The sequence below is a fragment of the Pezoporus flaviventris genome, unplaced genomic scaffold (assembly GCF_033815535.1).
Source record: "Pezoporus flaviventris isolate CSIRO_AGI_PZ_B2104156 unplaced genomic scaffold, CSIRO_AGI_Pfla_v1 ptg000002l, whole genome shotgun sequence".
Lineage (NCBI taxonomy): Eukaryota > Metazoa > Chordata > Aves > Psittaciformes > Psittacidae > Pezoporus > Pezoporus flaviventris.
Genome location: NW_026892550.1, coordinates 91,564,309 through 91,586,038, shown reverse-complemented (window position 1 = coordinate 91,586,038; position 21,730 = coordinate 91,564,309). Strand labels below are relative to the sequence as shown.

General features: G+C 39.0%; 1 protein-coding gene across 5 annotated transcripts in view; it reads right to left on the bottom strand.

Moving 5' to 3' along the window:
* Positions 1 to 21,730, bottom strand: part of LARGE1 (LARGE xylosyl- and glucuronyltransferase 1) — a 278,219-nt gene that overhangs the window by 128,310 nt on the left and 128,179 nt on the right. For all 5 annotated transcript variants that reach the window (XR_009741802.1, XM_061445076.1, XM_061445074.1 and 2 more), the window contains 2 exons: positions 14,162 to 14,463; positions 7,937 to 8,019 (listed from right to left, as the gene is read on the bottom strand). Coding sequence is in view for 4 of the 5 variants with exons in the window: in XM_061445076.1 (XP_061301060.1) it covers positions 7,937 to 8,019; positions 14,162 to 14,463 (385 nt within the window). In the remaining variant the exon portion in view is untranslated. The remainder of the gene's footprint in view (positions 1 to 7,936; positions 8,020 to 14,161; positions 14,464 to 21,730) is intronic.

Genomic DNA, 21,730 nt, shown 5'->3' with positions numbered 1-21,730 from the left:
GGAAAAAGAAAAAAGGAGTAGTTGTACTCCTACACAGAAATCTCTTTCAAGTTGTTAGCCTCATGGTAGATATTCAGCTGGAAGGAAAGTATGTGTCAGAGGAAAAGCAGAAGATTATCACTTACAAAAATACATCACCAAAACAGTGACCCACTGACATCTACAACTAAATGTGCATCATCCACACAAAATTTTACTCCAGACGAGATTTTAGTTATGTGAAATGTGAGGTTTAGCATGGTGCTAGAAGCCAACAGAGCACAGACTCAAACTTGTAAGACCTTCTGAAAGTAACAGTACTAGCATACACACAGATGACATGTTTTACCTCTTCTGGTCTCTGTAATATGCAAAGCCTAAAAGACAAGGATTGCCTCAAAATGTTTATGAAGCAAGTTCAGTAGCTTAAAGATCAAACAACATCCACTGTAAAAGATACAGAAGAGATTCTGTAGGATAAGAAGTCTTTCTTAAGACATATGAGAAAGGGAAGTCATTATTTGCTAACACGGCCGAATCACTGGCTCTACGAATTAGGGGTGACAATCAGGATATTGTAAGGGATTCCACTGAAAGTGACATATAATTAGACTCAGATGTTTTGCTGTACCATTTGATGTAAGTGAAAACTATTCCATTCTTCAGACTGGTCTTTGTCCATGACAGAGCTATTTCGGGATATGGGGTTTATAAAAGTGAAATCAAATTCTATTGCTCCTATGATAAGTGAAGGGATAGCCGTATGGAAAGCTATTCTTTACAGACATTTAGCAGCTACAGTTTAAAAATTTTGAGAAAGGTGGGGGCTGATACCTTCCAGAGGGAGGCTTGAGTCCCTCACTTGGGTATACAAGGAAGGGTGGCATGGCCTTTGAAGAAACGAGCAGCTGAAGACACCGAAGTTTGCTAGTGGAAACCGAGTGGCATGAAACTTGAAAAATATGATGCTCTGGTTAAAGAAAAACCCAACTTCATTCTGTTGTGAAGGTAGATGAAGTTGTGAAAAGGGTCTCAATAAGGTTGGCTCCTGCAATAGCAGGGGAGCTAATGAGATGACTCAACAGATTTATTTCCAATTCCTTGAGGCTCAGGACTTCAGTGCAAGACATCTTTCTTCGGTTGAGGGGAACCTGGAATCAGGTCTCAGAGGAAGGGATGACCAGTATAAACTTTCTCTTCTCTCACTCTAAACATGAGATGGACTTCCTTTGACTTGAATTTCTCTAACTAACTCAGAGCACAGTTGTGTCTTGTGTTTACTTTTAATGCATATATTACCCCATATAACTCATGTTCCACTGGTCATGACAACAGAATGGAAGATCCACACACAGTAGAGGTCGGTAGTATCTTGTACTGCTAGAAAGTACTATACTGTAAATGGTGACAGTATATGCAACTATGGAATAAGAAAGGTCAATATATGAGAGATTTTATAAACTTTACCTACAAAATCAATAGGGTTTAGAAAATTACCAGTATTCGTATGAATTTGTGAAGTCAAGGTTTCTAGTATCCCAGGTTTCAGAACAGACAGCTCTTGAATTCTGAGCACCAGGTCTTCTATTTTCCCCACTATAAAAGCAGATACTGAAACAGCCAGAGAATTTCTCTCAAGTTCCAGAAATACTTAATCTCATTCACCTCAAAGATCTGAACATCTAAACTTTTATGAACTACAACTTTTCACATTTTCTGCTACATGGAAAATGCTGATGCTCTAATGTCTTAATGCATAAGAACTCCTTTTCAAAGTATCAGTATTTCCCATCAGTGGAAAGTCAAGGTTTTAACCACTTGATTTAGAAAGCTGCAAATCTTCATGTATTAAATTATTTCCACTTATCTTAAAATCAGAATGATATCTGACAAAGTAAACCATACGTAAAGAGCACCCATTTATTGTCTTAAATTGCTTTCCTCAAAAGTGAATGAAATGATATTCTGGCCAAGATTTTTAAGCATGGATGCTTAAGTATAGGCTCTTAGGCCTAAATATAGAAGCTGAAATGAATGCTCTCGTTTTTAGAATTGCTGAGATTCTATGAAGTTAGTAAAATGTAAAGAAGCCAGTAATTTTAAAAGTCAGATTATGAATTTAGGAGCCTATTCCAAGGTACCCATTTCAATTTTTTTTTAAAATCATCATGTCTTATCTTTGTATTTCAAAACTTCTCATCCTTCATCAGAGTTTTGACCCGCTTGCTCAAGCATTTGTGGTCCATTCTTTTTGAATAGCCACTGCCACAGACTAAAATACAAAAATCTACAATTGAAAAAGGGAGTACTGAACCAAGGCTCACTCTTCTCTTTCAGATTATTCTATAGCTCAAATGTAAGCAATTTAAAAAGCAGCTGCTTGGTTGCACAGTTCTATCTCCACAACAGAGGAATTTTATTTTCTAAGCATATAAAAAGGTCAGTAGCCCAGGGGGTTTATTTCCAAAACCTATACTTTATTAAGGGAAGCACAACAAGGTAATACCTTTTATATCTGTAACAAATGGTTACAAGGACTTCAAACAGAAATTATAAAAGGTAGCTTGGGAAGTATTTTTTTTTTCCTAATGCCCATATGACAATCCCTTTCTCATATAGGGAGAATTTTAATGTGAAAATCATTAAGATTTTTCATACCTCTTCACATCCAGTATTGATTAAAATGCTCCCCAAACTATTGGACAGATCTTAAAGATGCACTAGCTGCCTCGTTCATGGATCTTTTTGCTTTTTGTTAACTTATAGAAGCACTTTGGGAAATAATAAGAGATTTCATGGGCAGATTTTATTTTTTTTTAAACATTGCTTTCTCCGTGATGCCTCCACTGTTATGACAACTAGAAAATACAAAAAGTGTGTATTATTGATGAATCTATATGGATCAGAGAAACAAGTACACGCTTTATACGTTTTGCCAGAAGAATCTCCCACAAAACAGACTGAATATTAGAAAAGTTGGAAATCATGACAGAGGTTTTAAATTCTCAAATTAATTCCATTAAGGCAAAGTGGTCTCCATGGAATATAGCCATTAGATTACATAAGCTTTAATTACCAGCCAGTGTTGACTTGTGACTCTTACTTGGAAATTACATGTCATACTTTTTATTTAATTCCGATTTTCATTTGGTTTGCCTTATTCTACTTATTCCAAGGAAAAAAAAACCCACATTTATTGTACATACAGCAATGTATAACATAGTTTCATATCCTAATCTTATAAAATCTTAGACTTATGCTGAACTTTAAATTCACAAGCAACCTACTTGAAGGCAAGAGGCTACTTTGTATTAAAAAGCATTTGTCTGGTTGTCTGGTTTTGTTTACACTAAGAAAACCACCACCATTACTATGCCCCTATTCCTATATGATAGATGAAGCATGCAGCTGAAGAAATACTCATAATGTTTTCTCCAAAGAAGAGTGACTAACACAGGAAAAAAGAAAAAAAAACAAGCCAGTATTTGCTGGCACAAAAGAGAAGGCAATTTTTCACAGATTCTCAGGCTGACCTAACTGCCAGCAACTTGTTATAATTGTGTAATTTTGGCCTTTGTTCCCAAATGAAACATGGTGTTTAGCATGTCTTTGGAAAAGATAAAGAGTACACTAAAAACCATTTTAGCTCTTACTTAAGACTTACCTAAGCAGAGACAGAAATGATCTTTGCAATATGAAACTGTAACTCATGGGCTGCTTCTATGGCACTCTAAGCTTTACAATGTTCAGAAACGAAGTGAAACATTGAAAATTACAAATGTAGTTTGGACTGGTAGTTGCCAAAGTTTCAAGGAGAGTTATTACCCACAGCTTCGACAAAGAAACGCAGATGCTTTGCATACTACTATATGCGGTTTCCAAAAGCAGTTACATTTCATTTTGCCGATTTGACCCACTATTTTTAGTGTTTAGTCTTTTGCTTTGGAAAAACTGAAGTTAAGTTGCATTGAGGACACAGCAATATGAGCTTGGCTGTGTTAAATTGACTCATATGTATTTTTTGTTTTTAACCCTGCAACAGATTTATAAAATCTGTTATAATTAGGAACTAGATGACCAAGAAAGAAAGCAGGAAAGTTGCAGACTAGGACTAAGAACTTATTCTACAAGCCTCCCTCTGTGCAGCACTGCCAATGCATATTTATCAGACTCTGCAAACCCTGCACTATCCCAGATCTGCTGAGTCTCCTCCTGAGAACAGACTGTCAGTTATGTCAAACTGGGTGTTAAAAGCTGCTGGGATTTTGCGGCTTGAGCATACGTTTTCTAAAGACAAAACTGAAATCAAGCTCCTTTTCCATTGGGAATGAAACACATTCCTGAACCACGATGTTCTTATACGGAATCGACCACACCACTCCTTTTCCACTCTTCTTCCCACTCCCTAGAATCTAAAGACAGATATATATTCTCAAACAGTTCCAACATGTAGCTTGCCTAAGTCTTACGATATATATGGTATGACTAGAATCAGAAACTTGCTTTTTTAAACCGGGGGAGAACTGCACTGTTCAATATGCAAGATTTGCTGTATATTGATGCAAGAGAGAAGAGACAGCACACTCCATCTATAGAAACTCCTGCAGTTTTTATTCTTAATGACCCAGCACCCCTGCTGTTTTGGTCCCTCTAGTTCAAAGTTGGGGGTATGACAAACATGTTAATGCATGAAGGGAAGAAGATCAGACTGACATGACCTCCGTTTCTCAGAATCTTCCTATTAGAGAAGTAGGTATTCCCCACAGAAGTAGGGAATTTAAGTACCTCTTTTTGTATCAAAATGCACAGCTGAAACACACTTTAATTAGTAAACTAGATGGAAATGCTAATAAATGTTCATGACATCTCCATGAATTCCAGACAGATTCACTGAAATCAGTGCTCTTACAACAAACACCAAGTGGAGTGTAGCAGGAACAAGTTAGGCTATTAAGAGTGGTTACTTTGAAGGGCCAGTCGCTTAACCAGCAGACCATATTCAGAGTGTTGCAGGGTAGGATTGAGATGTAATGCTACAGCTGCCCAAGGAGAACCCACACTGTGCCTGGCTACATACCAACAACCACGATTTCTACACAAGCATCTCTCAATTATACAATGCACTCTTGTTTCAGGCAAATTCTTTACTGTCTGTCATCAGGTTTGGCTGAACATTGATCATCAGAAACTTCAAAAAAGGAAAAAAAAAAACCTCTCTTTGACAATATGTTTGGAGGCACATTTGTTGTGTTCCTGCAAAACTGTATTTGAGATTGAATTAGAGATTAGGAGAGAACAAGCAAATTTCTTCTCCAATGGAAGCATACAGTCCTTTCAAATTTCTTGGCTTATTGGATAATGACAGCTAGGATGCATTCCCTCATGCACATAAAGCGGTTAGAAGAAGCATCTGCATGCCTGTTCTCACTGAAAACCCCCAAGTTAGATAGTGAACTTGCTACTGATGTCACGAAGCACGCACTATCTAAACCAACCACCTCCAACTCCCTTAACTCATTCCTCTTAATGCAGTGTCATGACCTGTCTTGTCCTTAATTCTTACAATTACATAGATCTTAGCAACTAAAAGAAGCTTTCTTTCCAATGATCATAATTTTTGAAGTCCACACTGGTCTACAAGATAACATTGTTTGCACGTGGCAACCAATGCAAGGAATCTTGGTTCTAAATAATTTTTTTTTATCTGAGGTTGTTGTTTGTTCATTGTTTATTCTCCAGATTTCTTCACCACTGCCACTCCAAAGATAAAGATCCAAGAAAGGAGCATTTTTGAAGCATGGCCCTCTGCACATGTAGCCAAAGCATCAACAGATGCTTAAGAAGACTGTGTTTTATAGATGATAACGAAGAAAGGGCTGTAAGAAGCTCTGTCTCTTTGAGAACATATTCCCTTTATAGTGAACAATTTAATGACTAGTTACACAAGGTAGTTCTAGGCAGGAATGGACTTAGATTTGTCTCTATGTATGTTTTGAATAAACAAGTGAGATAGGTTATCTTGCATGCAACTAACTGTACTAAAGTTTCATTAGCTATACTGGACTTTATCACCTCTGCTGAGCTAGACAAATCCTTTGACATGAGCAGTACTGCTGGTCAAATAGCAAATATGCTCTTGACGAGGGCAGAATCCACCAGACTTAGATATGAGAATGTTGATTCCCTTTGTTTTGGCTTCAAATTTTTAATTAAATATATTTGCAAACTACATAATTCTGTCATTATATGACAGAATTGTTTATACGTTTCCTAATTGCTCACGAGTGGCTTATATAAAACAGGGACCTTTCCTTTAAGTAACAGAGGGAGAGGTTGTTTAAAGCTGTGAGCTGTGAGATTCCTACTATTTACAGAACAGATTAGAGTCTTCTCAAAATGGATGCAAGCACTAGGAGACAAAAACCTTGTAAAGCTAACCACTCATGGTGGTGAGGATAAATCCTGTCACCATAAAAATGCGTATTTGCTAGAAATCCCTTAGAAACAACAATCAAAATAGATAGTACCCCCCCCCCCCCCTTGCAATATAAAGTCAGCTTACACTGAATAATTCAGAAGTCTAATTGGAAATAGATACAGTTTTAAAATTTAACAAGATTTTAGGATTCAGAAAAATTCTGCACAGAGCATGATACAGTGTTTTACTGTTTTGCTTTTGTTATGCTTATTTCAGCATTGTTTTTCTTTTCCTAGCCCTCATCTAACATGAACATGCTGCTTCTGGAAAGACTGCAAAGTCTATGTGTTGACAGTGAAATCTGTTCTCATGTTTTGAAGACTTTCCCCTCTTCACCTGCATCCTAGCCAACCTCTTACACAATATTTACTGAGTCTTTTTCCACATTGTACAAGGCAAGCATTTACACTCTTTTATGAAGCTTACCAAAAATGGGTAAAAGTTAAAATGGTGTACTAAAACAATTGTAAGGGATCGATGACTAAGACTGTTCCAGCAGAGGACTGGAGGCAAACATAAGGAGCAATGTGGGGGACTGGAAAGCTCTACTTCAGCTAGCTATAAAAAGATCTTAGCACATGAAACAAACAAGAGTCAATCTCCCTGGTACAAAATTATAATTCAGAACAGAACAGTATGTTGAACCTATCACCTTAGTATACTTCTTTATGCTCTGTGCATGTTTTATTAGTCTACTTGTCCTGTTTGAGTCAAACAGTCCGACCGCTCACCTATTTTAATCCGGTTTCTGAAACACTGTTGGAAAACATCTCTGAGAGACACTACTAAACTGGACAAGGGAATTACACATATGCCCAAACGCATTTCTCCTTTTCTGGAGCTGCTATTTACTAAGAGAACTGGTCATTTTGACTTCATTGTATATTTATGCCTCCCAATTTGGGGCTCTAACCATGCTCCATGGGTTAGAATCAGGTTGCAAAGTCGCCTGAGGGGCTGTATGTAGCCCTTCCAAAGGCAGACAGGCAATAAATAATAAAATAATACTGATTGTAGTAACAGGTTTACATAAAAAATAAATGTCTAAATGGGAAGCTGGAATAGTCAAGTAACCAGTGTCTATTTATGTTTATGGATTTTATATTACGATCTCCACCTGTGCCATAAACTGATACCAGAGATAGGCTAAATGAATACAATGCTGCTATTACAATTACTATTATTATTTTATAAGAGTCAGGAGTAAGCAGATGATTTACATTACAGAGATAGTGTCCCTAGTCCCACAATACAACAAAGGTAGCGGGTAGATCTCTGATCCCCCTAATTACCTGTAGAAATCTTTACACAGGTGAATCTATTTGTGGTTGGCATAAATTCCATCCTTTTTTCCTTCCATTGAAAAAGGAACCAGGGAAGTGAATATGACTGTCTTTTGAAGTAAGAGAATAAATACAAAAGGAGCTTACTTAGCCACAACCAGATATACAATATACAAGAAAAGAAAGCTACCTTTACCTGTGAAATAAGACAGACTTGACAAGCGTGACAACATCCCGACTGGCATTGTACCCTGCACAAACAATGGCAACGTGGATAGTCTGTGGGAGAAAAGGAACAGAAAGAATAAAAATTAAGGCCTGCTCCTGTGTTCTGTCATTCCTTAAGGACAGCACATACATGACAGTGCTATTATTTAGTGCGGCGATTGTTAAGGATTTGAGTGGGTGTTTTGCAGCTGTTTGCAGCCCACTTGAGGCAGTTTGTTAAAAACATCCTAATTGAGTTATAACACCATCATCATTCCAAAGTCATTACTATCCCTAAATTGCATCAGATGTCTGAACAGAATTGCATTTATTAGCTAAGAGCGCATGAGCATATGTGTGCGCGTATGTACATACTCCCCCCCATTTAGCAGCACACAAAATTCTGATTATGCAAACATGCAGACACTTCAGCCTTCTGAAGTTTAAAATTACATCTGACAATTAGAGGCAGATCTGCTCTTAGAAATTTGGCATTATTTCCATCTTAAGAACAGCTACAAAGAAGAAGGTGAGCAAGCTCTGATGGATGATCAAGAAAGGGACAATTGGTTTGCCAGTGGCAGGCTGCATCGCAGTGACAAGATCAGACACGAGCTGTGAACGTGGGTGGTCACTTCCCTGCCTGTGACTACCATTATGGGCTGTACTGGGCAATGATAATGTGAAGTTAAATACATACCCCCCCCCCCCCCCATAAATTCTCCCCACTCCAGCACCTTGGTAAATTATCACTTATTCTGTGCCTTCTTACCTCCCTTTTGGTACGAGGCAGAGGTTTACTCATCTCTTCAAGAGGAAAGGGAAAAGTGAAAAGGCGCTACTAGTCATTATTATTAAAGCAGTAACTAATAATTTGAAAAATGCTGCTAAGTTACTCTTCTCTAGTGTTAAAATTAGCCACTGCTATTCCCTGAGGACAAAAGAAAATGAATCTTAGCAAGTTTTGACTCCAGCTTCTGCATTTTTCTGTTTCTTTGAAATGAAGGAGAGTTTACCATGCTGGCAGCACAAAGCTGTGATTGGGGACACAGCTGTGAAACTGCAGGGAAGCCTCATTTGGCTTCCATTTGAAGCTTGGTTAGCTGGTTTCTCACACACACAGCTCTCATTTTCCACAGAAAGCCCACTACGCAGAGAACAAATGAGGAATTCTGTCTCCTCACATAGATTCCCAAAGTCTGGCTTGTTACAGAAGCAGATTTAAACAGAAGGTGGAATGAGTTAGGCACGTCTAAAGAGTCCATACCCCAACCATTAACACTGCCTGGTACAGGGCACAATTTGAATCATGTCAAGTGGCTGTGCCATTGTGCAACCTCCCCATGAACATTGCAGCTGCCTCCAGCCATAGTGTGCCTCACAAGCTGAGGCACATTGAAAATGTGAGGTTTTAAGAGGACTTGAATTAATAAGGCAACTGCCTGTCCAGAGAGGTGTGAGAAAGAAAAGCTACTGCAGTACACTTTGGCAACAGCTCTGTGAGGTATTCAGCACTTCAAACTTGTGTTAAAGCCAACTGGAGTTGAGCACGCCTCAGCACTTGGCAAAAAGATTGTGTTTCTCTCTTGTGATAAAAGTATGGGAGAACAGACACTGCTTATTAACGCCTTTTATTGCAGCAGTGTTTTGTACCATACGTACGGGCATAGGTGCACTGGTTCCTGACCCTGCACACACTGCCTCCTCTCTGTTTGCCACCTCGTCTTTCTCAGGCTTTTGGAAGATCTAAGATCCTTCCCTTAACGCCAATTAAACCCAAATTAACTGAGAATAGTCTCATCCCTGCTTTAAACACTTCACCTGAAGACACTGGACCAGACACAAACATTTTATGGGTTTTGACAGAATGGCACTGTTAACATCTTACACTACCTCTACTTGCCAGAAAAGCTCTCCTTGCAAACTCTCACTCCATCTTCAAACTCTCCTCAAAATCAGAGTTTATTCAGTCAACAACTTACCCACATCTGTTCTCCTTTTCCTAAATCAGTCTGTTTCAAAATTAAAAGCATGCTTTCCTCACTGTCTTCTAGCAGGTGTTGCTGTTTTGCATGCTGTTCCAGCCACAGCACAGAGAGGAGACAGCACTTGCAGCTCTTCTTTATGTCCTTTTGCAGTTCAAAGACACAGGCATCCATACACCTTCTACTCAGCCTCTCTGCGGTGTTTGATACTACGCATCACTTGTACACTTGCCTGCAATCAGCCACAAGTAAAAGCAATAATCCTCAGAGAATAAAAACCTAGTCCTTTTTTTCCCCCAAGTTTTAGCCTGCAGCATGCTGCAAGACTCTGTCTGTTCCTCTCCTTTTCTTGATTCGCTTTCCTCTCCCTCACTTTTTAACTGTCAAACAGGGAAGTTAACATGAGGTCATCAACCTGAACTGTCTGGACACATTTGCATCCTAATGAAAGGAACTTTTTTTTCCAGTTTTCTCCATGCTTGTTCCAAATATGTGTTTGGAGAGAGAGCAGATTGGTTATAGGCAAATCCTAGCAAGATAGGGCAACAGTGGCTGGAAGAAGGAAGCACTTCAAAGAACTTACATTCTCCTGAGTATCCTACTGTAAGCTTTAGGTCCCGGATTATAAAATGGTCAGCAACATCACAGCTCTCTCAAAATCCTCATTTTCCATCTGGAGATGGCTAGAAGACTGTCCCTCCATCCCACCAGAAATGTGCACTGTGATTCACACAAGTTCCAGACTTGATGACTGCAACACCTAGGAGTGAAGATACCTTCCACAACATGGAAGCAGCCTGTCTTGTTGGTTCAACATGACCCTCCAAACTTCTCACACCAAGGCTCTGCATGCTGCACTTGCTCCTCACTGTCTACAGCCCATGACAGTTCCAGTTGTCTAACTCTAGCCTAGACATTCAAAAGTCACTGCAGGACTAAACTGAGCTCCTTGAAAGTGTCTAGCCTCCTACAATGCTCTTTTTCAACTGAATGATAGATATGTTCATCACTAATAGATGTTGCAAGAAGTCTGGACACAGGCCATTCACTGGAGCTGCCTCTAGACAATGGAACTCATTGCAACAACAGATTAAATGATGATACTTTTTGCTTTCCAGACTCAACGAATTCTCCCTCTGTTTATACATACAGATATGAATAGATAATCAAAACACTGTGGAAGTTAATCATGCTGTTCTTCCTACAGGTTGGGGATCAGGAACACAAACAGAACTATTTTTGGCTTTAAATAATTTAGGGAGCACTCAGACAAAGGCACTGCAAGGCACTTAAGGAAGTTAAACTTCTTCAGGAAAGGGAGTTTAAATAAATAGCACCAAGGTGCATGCTAACATAGTTTAGGAACCATTTATTTAGCCACTAGAGACCAGTGTAGAAAAACTGTTTCTGAGAGCAGTATTTAATATAAGTCTGTTCTGGGGTAATATTAATGGAAAGAAAATACCCAAGATCCCATAGTGATGAGGAGTATAAGGTGCCTAGATAAACAGATGTTATTTTTTTTCCTCCTCAGGCTACTTTTTAGAATGGTGAAATAATGAGCTTAACAAACTGCAATTAGTTCTTATAGCTGAAAATAATCTTTGGTAAAGCATTTCATACTCTAATAATTTTCCAGTAGCACTAGCCAGGGCTTCCATTGCAGTTACTTAATCCTTTATAAATAATCATTAAATGTGATTAAGAGATATTAAAAGCATGTTACAAAAATGTAAATATGCTACAAATGGTTCCCAGAGGCAGGTAACATCTGCTTTTCCTGTGTTACAGTGTTGGAGTTGGTGGGGCCCTGGTCTTTGTGGTTCTGGAGTACTACACACTTAAAACTATTGAGCAAAGCAGTTAAGATTAGTGACAATACAAATATGCCTGTAAAAAATGCTTCAGATGTTAAGTATTCTGTTCATCTACTAAATGCTATGCTGCTAATGAACCATTTTCTAATATATAATCTCTTTTTAAAATATTTATAAATGCACACTTAATTCAAACTAGATGTCCAGTTTATGGAGGCATAAGCTGGAAAGATACTGGGCTAACATCATAGGAGAGTCAAATGATTCTGTCAGCTTCCATCAGCGTTATGGTCTCCTGAAGCCCGTTATTTGTGCTTACATTTGTGTAAGGACTCCCTTACTTATACTTCAAGCTTGTGTTAAAATTGTCTCCTGCTGGGAAAGCATGACCAGGATCTGCTCCCTCCAGTGAGAAGGCCCTGTTTGGAACTGATTTTTTGTCTTGCAGTATAATGCTGGTCCATTTTATAACATCAGAACAGCTCTCCTGTGATGCAATAGAGTAGGAAGCAGTGGTTGGAATGCAACAAACCCACTACTATTTGATATAGATCAAAATTATTATCCCACAGATTATGCTTTATCAGAGATTTAATGTCCATTCATTGTAAATGCATTTGTAAATGCTTTAATCATCACTAAAGACCATCCCAAATTAATTCTGAAATTACCTTCAGTGATTCTCAAAGAACTGACTCAATGAAACACCATACTTCCAGCTCTCTTCTTCTCCCCCACATCCCCAGTCTTTTTCTCAGGTACCTTGTCTTTTTCTTCCCAAGCTGTTGACCCTTGCTGTGACATATTCCAGAGTCAGAAGCTAAAAAAAATCTAGTTCACACCTTTGAAGCACTGAAACACAGGGTGAATGCAGTCCAGATACCATTCACATAAACACGGAACCAGAATCTACAGTAGTAGGATAAAAGATGAGACCCCAGCAGATCTGATAATAAGGAAGTTTAATTTTAACTTCCATTGCTGTTACTGAATTACTGAGTGAATTCCTTAAGAAAAAGCTATTTTGTTATGAAAATAGTGTGTGGTAAGATAGGGGCATAGCAAATAAAGTGAGGTTTCATGTTTTATATAACCATTGCCTTCAGCACAATCCTAAACCCTACAGTGCAAGCAATTTTATTGGAAAAACACATTATAAACTGAAAGGCCACTTAAACTATTCCCCCTTTAAGCCGCTATTTTTGTGTCCCAGATTGGTAGGTACATTGAAAAACCAAAAACTGAAATTCAGTTCATTGCTGCTTGGCATGAAAATAAGTGAAAAGTGAAGTTTGTTTATTGATGGTCTGAACTTTCCTCATTAAAATAAATGCCAAAATGCTCACAGGGCAGAAAATCAGACCCTCATTATTAGGAAGAGGGAAAATGAAAAACCTCCTTTTCCCTGTCCTTAAAATAACGTTGGTTCTTTTCTTCCACACTGCTGGACAAAGATGTCTAAGTGGAAAGCAATAATTCATTCTTAGACAATACTGGATATTTGCCCATTAAATAGACTTTACTTAAAGAGATAATTAGGACATCTTTTTCTCTCCCACTTACTTTCTTTTAGCTTTTATCTTCCCAGTGTCAGAAAGCAAGATAAAAGGTGATACAGTATTACCCTTTTTGTAGAAATAAATGGAGGAAGTTATTTTTGATGTCTTCACCAGCTGGGATTGGCACAAGGCCTTTAAGCAAGGCTTCCTGCTTTCGATCTATCCATATTCGGAACTGTCATCATTCACATAACTGACAACTACATAGCTGGATGACATCCACAAAACTACTGGCATAAAATGGGTAAAAACAAACCAGAGAAAAATCCCAAACCTTCTTAGAAACTGACTTCCTCTTCTCTGCAGCTAACCACACCTCTTCCGCATAGCTCACACAAAGCAGGTCATTCCACAGTAGCATCCAGAAATACTACTGTAAGTGACTCAAAATCACAGGCTGGCTCCATAAGCCACAATTTAATTAATGGTAAACCCTGAACTCTTCTAGCACAGATACACAAACAAAGGAATAAGGTTTTTGAAAGCACTGTGGCGCTTTCATTTAGAAATGCACGGGGTCAGTTTGCCACAGGTTTTATCAGCACAGCTGTATTGAAGTCAGCTTGGAACAAGGCTTTGATTTTCACATCAGGTTTGGGAACACAAGAATGAAAAAGACAAAACACTCTGATCAACTAGTAACTCAAAAGTTATTCAGATGATTAAATGTTTTAAAGTTGGGTTTTTTTTAAAGAATAATTAAAAATTATCTAAAAAGTTGCACTCAGCAGTCCCCAAAGAGTCTGGTTTCTGAGCAGAAGGTTTTAGAGGGAAGGAGATAGGGATCTGCAATGTCCTTGAAGGATCAAATCTAAGAAGCTTTGTTTCTGGCAGGTTCCTTTTGTTTACTTACCTCACATTTTTCCACTGCTGGTTGCTGCCCACATTCAGAGCTGTTCCCTGCCACAATGCCAGCCCGCAGGCTCTCGCTGTCGCCTGTCCCCTCTTCCATGGAGTAGGTTTTGGAGTGATTGCCGCGGTGGTGTGAGGGGCTGCGACTCTGTGCCAGGCTGAGCTGCTTGCGAAGCACGCGGTTCTCCTCCTCCACCTCCCGCATGCGGACTTCCAAGCTCTCGCGCTCCCGCTGGCTTGACGCCGTGTACCGAGGACTGTGGGGCTGGGATTCAAGTGGAGACAGTGACACTGGCTTCCCATCTGCAAGAGGAGGAAATGGAGCGCTTCTGTCAGAATATAGTTGAAGCTGCGTTTTCCTTTAATGCCAGCATTGTGAGGCAGGGATGTGTTTCAAATCCAGCCACATTTTGTATAGAATTGACACTTCAAGGCAATGCTTAAGACCACGGTAAACTTGGACAAATGTTAAAGTTCTATGAGCTCCAAGTCGTGTTATTTTTAAAACCACGCTAAAAGATAAGCATGTGTTTCTTTTGTTCTGGACAGGGCTGCCTGCCAGTCTCTGGTCTGGGAAGACAGTCAAGACTAGAAGAATTTAATATGAAAGCAATTACTATACAGCTACATATATTTTAGAAATGTATGCAAGACAAAATAATTTTCCTATTCCCCATTTCTTTCACAGTCAAGCTACAGCATTTTGGTTACCATTTTGTGCCAAACAGTGGCCCCAGTTGATTCACATGTGAGGAGCAGATGGTTTTTATTCAGCAGCACAGTATTATGTGCTTGCTGAGAAATGAGAGGCTCTGAAGGACAGAAACATTCAATATACATGTAGGTCAAATTCTGGAAAGTATTTTGGCTGAAAAAGACAACAAGGGAATTTAACAAAAAATCACAATGGTTCAATCCAGCGCATTTAACTAAAAAGTTACATTCCAGAAACAGGAAACACTTTGTTTTCACATTTTCAAAAGTTATCTTCATTTTGCAAAACAGCATTAAATACTGAGCTAGAAATAAAGTATAAAAAAGAAAAAGATAACTTAAACCCAAATTCCATAACCAAAGACAACAATTGCAGCACAGTCTGCCATCACCTCACAGTACATTACTGCTGCCAAACCATAAGGGAGTAAATAGGAACGCAACTGATGTGTTCTCAAAGGAGACATATTTTCATATAACTTTACACAGACCAGAAATGCTGGATGGGTGGTAACAAACCCTCAAACTAAACTACTGGTTTAAAATGTTCAACTGAAATGAAATTGAAACAAAGCAAAATATGGGAAGAGTTATCTACAGTGTCATAATCAACAAGACATTTCTTTAAAGTGAAGATAGGTGAGTATCATATACTAAGGCATTTCTCTGAAATAACTTTCTACCTGCTTACATTAAAAGTTTGCTATTTAATATTTTTTTTTCATGCAGAGAGTTCCTTTGGCTTTATCAAATAAACACCAGCCTGAGTGGTCCAGAAAATAGAAATCACAGTTATTGTTTAGCAGTTCTACTTATCAAAAAAAGTACTTCTTTTCTCAACTTCTGACTCAAAACTATCTCCCTGCTATAATGAACTGCTCATTGCTTGCTCTCTCCCATTGTTTCACATTTACATGAATGGTGAGCACTCTACCAAACTGAGCTCATGAAAAAAACAGCTATAGAAATCAAAACCACAATGTTAATTCCCATCGTTGAGGTATACCAGCATACATACTTCCTGTTATCTATATAAATAGCTATCCTGTTTTAATGCACCATTTGGATAGACTATCTTGCATTTGTTTGCAGACTTTTTTCCAGAAAATAAAAATCTAATTTATTTATTTTTAGTATTAGCAAAGCTTATAGATAAATCTGAGCTTCAAAAATGTCTCAAGTCGGATTCTGAAGTTTGGCCACTGGTATTTTGGAACATGAATGCTCAAGCAAATAGTTATTAAAAATTAAATGACAGATTTGAAGAGCATGAAAATCATGAGTGCAAAAATAGAGAAATGTCAACATTAAGGACAGAACTATGCTATAATTAGAAGTGAAATAAAATGCAGAATTATCTTTCTCCATCCAGCTTGGAAGCCATGGAACTGAAATTGTGTTATTTCTCAGCTGCTAGAAAGAATAAAACTCATTTGGATGTGATTATATTGCATTCCCATTCCTGGACAGCAAGAGTATATTGTGTAGATACTCTCAGATAGAAAGAAAACAAGCACCCCTACTTACCCATACACCAAACAATCTGCATTACCATCAGACATACAATTACAATGCAAATCTAGTCAAAGATTTCATTCCCTACTTGGTGAATATCCAGTATGACACAGATGTCATTTATCTCTTCTTACTCTTGTCACCCCATCTTTGAAAAAGGAGTAAGTAAGTGAGCTCATGTAAGGGACCACTAATACTTGACTGTGCGTGCTGCTTGGTATAAGAGTTAAACTGACTGCACTGCACTTGAATTTCATAGTTTCAAGTAACTGGCAGAGTGCTCTGAGCTGATATCTAGACACTTTTTAACCAATCTAAATCAAAATGAAGTAACATAACACATAACGAGGTCTGAATGACTTCAGGACGGAAGATCTCCCAGGATCACTTCAAGAAACATTGCTGTGCTCTGAAGCAACTAGTATAATTTTGAATGGTGCAATAAATAATAAAAAAGCTACAAATTTTTATTCTTCATTTGGGCTTAATTTTGGGCCTTGAAAGTCTTGGATTTATTTTTTTGTGTGTGATTTTCAAGCCTTTTACTTCAGACTCTTTGTGCTAATACAACTGTACCAAAGAAATAAAAATGATCTGTGAAATTCCCTTGTCCACAAAACAAAACCCAAACCTGAATAATTATTTCATGGTTGACAGCAGTCAATGACTTATCATCACAGTCGGTACAACAATTCAGAAAGCTTGATAATATGCAAGTTATGAATTCTATGGATTATTGAATGCTTCTGCAAATGTGGAGTCACCTCTGTTTAAGGCAAGAGACTTCACTAAACATTACTTAAGCAGAGCACCTTAAGACACTAGAAGAAATAAAGCCTACAGAAAGCAAACCAGCGTAATTTAATTGAAAGGACAGTGGAATTTTCTTACATACAAAACATAAAACATAAATATTAACATCAAGTTTCTTGTTTTGTAGTTACCAAACTTGGAGAGGTGATAGTCCTGAAAAGGACTCAGCGGCATTGTAAGCTTGCTGGGGAAGACCCACAGAGAAAAAAAGTTCAGCCAAAGGTTAACTGCAGAGGTGAATAAGGGAGAAAGAAGCAGAGTGTAGGAAAGAGAATTTCACCCAGATTCAGAGGAGAAGACAAGTACAGAGGCAGGGATACCAAGTTTCTCAGATGACCCTCCTCTGAACTCAAATGCTTAAAATTTTGATAAGAACTAATCGAGACAGGAAAATTTATGTAGCATGTTGGGTGCTATTTTTCCTTATTTTTTTCCATTTCTTTTGCTCTTATAAGTGCAAACCACTTGGTTTTGGCCTTTTTATAAGTTCTAGATATTTCTATGTGGTTTAGATATTATTCATCCTATCTAATAGCATGTAATGCCTTTATAATGAATTAACTGATGACAGTGAACTCTAGGCTGCATCTGAGATAAGAGCAAGTTATGCTGCTCCGGATAGTATTTCAGTCTGTCTGCCTACAGACACAGGAAAACACCACTCCCCCATTTCACATGTGTTCACATTTGAAAATTCACATTATCACTGCACGCTTTGAGGACTATCAGTATAACAATTTTAACCAAAAGCCAACATTCTGCAGAAAGAACTGGGATAGCAGGCAACTACCCTCACGAATTTCCCTCTGTTAAGGCCAAGAGCAAAATCATTTGAAGTTCATTCCAATTACTTTTTTACCAATACAGATCATTGTAGAAAACTCCATGGACCCCAAGGGAAAAGAAAAATAAGAAGACTGCGGTCAGGACTATGGAGACATTAAAGCTCTGTGTAAGCAAATAAACTATTCCTTTTCCTTTGGAGCTCTAGCTCAGCTTTAATCATCTAAAACCTTAGTACTCTATGCACTTCTGCTCAGTTGGATGCTTTGGTAGGTACTGGTTTTACAGGCAGCTATGAATGAAATCCTTTTTGTTAACAGTTTGGAACTTTAAGATATATACCTCCAAGAGTAGGTGCTAAGGCATCCCAAGGTGACTATTCCCACATTCACTAAAGTATTTTTTTTTTCTGACACCTTTTTCTGAATCACTGAAGTGTGATCTCAGCTGGAAGTAGAAAACCTTCCCCAAATAACCATCGTAATAGTGGAATATAGTCTAAGCAATTTACTACAGATCTGTGAACACAGAACTTCTTCATTCTAACGTGACATGAGGCAATTATAAGCTTATGTTTCCAAGTTTCAGTGGTAGAAAGTTGTGCCATTGAAAGATGTTACAGTGAGCACACTGAAGGCTGATGCCCACTAGACAGAAACAGTGCAAGAAATGGCAACCAAACATTTCATACTGCTCAAACATATTTCCTCAGCTCTAACAGAAAAGCTGCTCCCATCAGCTTATTTATATATAATAAGTATTATTTTATAATAATAAGTATTAAGCCCTTCTTGGGATTTGGCACGGATAGCATATGTGCTAAATTACATGTTCATTGTAAGGACTGTTTCCACACCAGATGCCCATCAACCATCAGCCTTAGACTTAGGCAACAGTAATTGCACTTAGGCCCTTCAGCTTGTCCTTTAAGTGCTAAATCTTTGTTTACTTCCACTGCTACTAATGGTAGTTACGCACATGCTAACATGTTTTATTCAACCCAAACCTGAACCATTAATTTCCACTGCAGGCCAGCCTTACTTCAAGCATCACATTATTGCCTACTGCAATATACATACACAGGCAGATACCTTGCCTACTGCAATATACATACACAGGCAGATACCTTCCTACTGCCCTTGAACAAGACAGCCGCCTATATTCAGTGGATTTGGAAATTAAACGTATCACAGAGAAAAACCCTACACCCACAGAACATTATGTTTGCAAAGTGGCAAGGTCTTCATAGCTGGGAGCCTACAGGGATTGCTTCGGTGAGAAGCTGTTACAAGCTTCCTCTGTGTCCAATAGAGCCAATGTCAGCCGACTCCAAGACAGACCCACCGCTGGCCAAGGCCAAGCAGAACAAGCGAGGAATAGCTCTGCAGACCCTAAAGCTGGTCACGAAGAGGGGGATGAGGTGCTCCAGGCAATGCAGCAGAGTCCCCTGCAGCCTGTGGTGCAGCCCATGGTGAGGCAGGATGTCCCCTGCAGCCCATAGAGTCCATGCTGGAGCACATATTCACTTGCAGCCCACAGAAGACCCCATGTTAGAGCAGGGGGATGCCTGAAGGAGGCTGTGATCCCATGGGAAACATGTGCTGGGGCAGGCTCCTGGCAGGACCTGTGGCCCCACGGAGAGAGAAGCAGGTTTGCTGCAGGACTTGTGACACAATGGAAGGGACCCACACTGGAGCAGCTCATGAAGAACTGCAGCCTGTGGGAGGGATTGAAGTTGGAAAAGTTCATGGAGGACTCTCCAGTGAGAGACCCCATGGTGGAGCAGTGGAATAGTGTGAGGAATTCTCTCCTGAGGAGGAAGGAACAGCGGAGACAACGTGATGAACTGAGCACAACTACCATTCCCTGGACCTACGCTGCTCAGGAATCGGGAAGGAGGAAGAGAGCTCAGGAGTGAAGTTGAACCTGTGTAGAAGGGAGGGGTGAAGGGAAAACCTGCAGTCATTCCCTTATGCATAATGACAGGATCATTAATTGCATGATCACCACTTTCTTTCCAGAGAAGCCTGGCATCACTGAGTGCACAGGGTGGATGGTGCTTTTTTCAGCTCATCATTCAGTTTGTGACCACACATACCCTGCTCTGCAAAAGGACTTATTTATTCCCTTATTGGCCTATGATGCTCGTCACTATAACACCTGAACGCTGCACAAGGATCAGTGACTTATTCTTCTAAGTTATTCAAGGGAAATGTGGTGCTATTAGTCTCTCCTTACAGGCAGGGCAGGGAACTTTGGAGTCATTAAGACCAAAAGAAAATACTAGGCTGGAATGCACAACTGAGTTCTGATGTAGTGTTTCAACAAATAAGCACCTTTTTGGCACTTCATTTGCTCAAAGGACAGACCTCATCATCTGCGTATGTAACAATATATCCTTAAGGTTTCCGTACTGCAAGAGTCTGCAAGCTGAAAACACAGAAGATGGGGAAAAATAGCAGACACTTTTAATAGCTTTGTTTTATGAACATCATGTAGTCATGAACTACGTGTTATGAACTCAGTAGTAGAGACAGAAACAATTATCCAGGGCAGATTTGACTTCATAAACTACAAAGTTGTCCCTTTTCTTTCTACTCTCCTCTGCCTTGTTCACGACACACCTTCTAGTCTCTTTAATTAACTAAACAGAGTGATCCAAGAACCACTCTCCCCATTGTTGCATTTGCTCTGCACACAAGATGAGGAAGGGGTTGTGTCTCGGAGTTAGCCACTGTACTGTCAATGATGCATCCCATTGCATAGCTGCAGAAAGCTGTTTATGTGTTGTCTGAGTGAACATAATTCTGGTACTTCTAACAGGAATAATAGGGATGGTAAACAGTGAAAGACTCTAGGTAAAGGAAAAGCACGTAGCAACAGAATACAGGAAGAAAGAGGGAAAGGAAATCTAAACATATCATACATCTTTCTCGAAAATGGATGCTGCTCTTTTTAATAGCTTGGGTTTTTTTTCAAATGAAATATCAGCTTATTAGCTAATGTGATGAACGTTAGCTTATTACCAAATTTAAAACAAAGTCTTAAATGATTTGCACATTCCCTTGTCTAGAACACAATGACTTTTCTTTTTCTTGTCTTCTCATTCTTCCTTTCCCTGCTTTGCACTGCCTTGGCAAAATATACGCCTCCCCCAGAAAATGACTAAAAATAACGTTTGCCTCCTTTCCACTGGGAGTGGAGATGTAAGAAAATAATGTCTTATCAGAGTAAGCACTGAGTGAAAATAAGATTTTATCAGGGACTTGGCTTGACAAACAGAACATGCTATCAGAGGAGAACTTGGCAAAGATAACACGTTATCAATATCAGGAGTAAAGCTTGGGGAAAATAATGGTTTAATACCTATTAGATTCTAAATAAGCCATCTGTGCTCTTGATGAATTGTTATTTTCTCCAAGCCTCATTCCTGTAAAGATGCTGATTTTTTGGCTGATTTTTTTTCTGTAGCAGTTAGGGAAGTAGGGGAGGTGGAGGAGAAAAGAAAGCTCTTTCTCCACAAAGCTAGAGGGATATTATCTATCCTTTTTTCCAAAAAAACTCTGCATGCAGGTAAAGACTCATGTGACAACTCACAAGACTAAAATGTTCAGACACCAAAAGGGTATTGTAGGAAAACTCCTACAACACTCCGCAAATATACTGCAGGCAATCTGGTAACAGGAGAGGAGGGTTAATACCCCTCCTGTCCTTGACCACCCTAGCCAGGCTCAGAGGTGGTGCC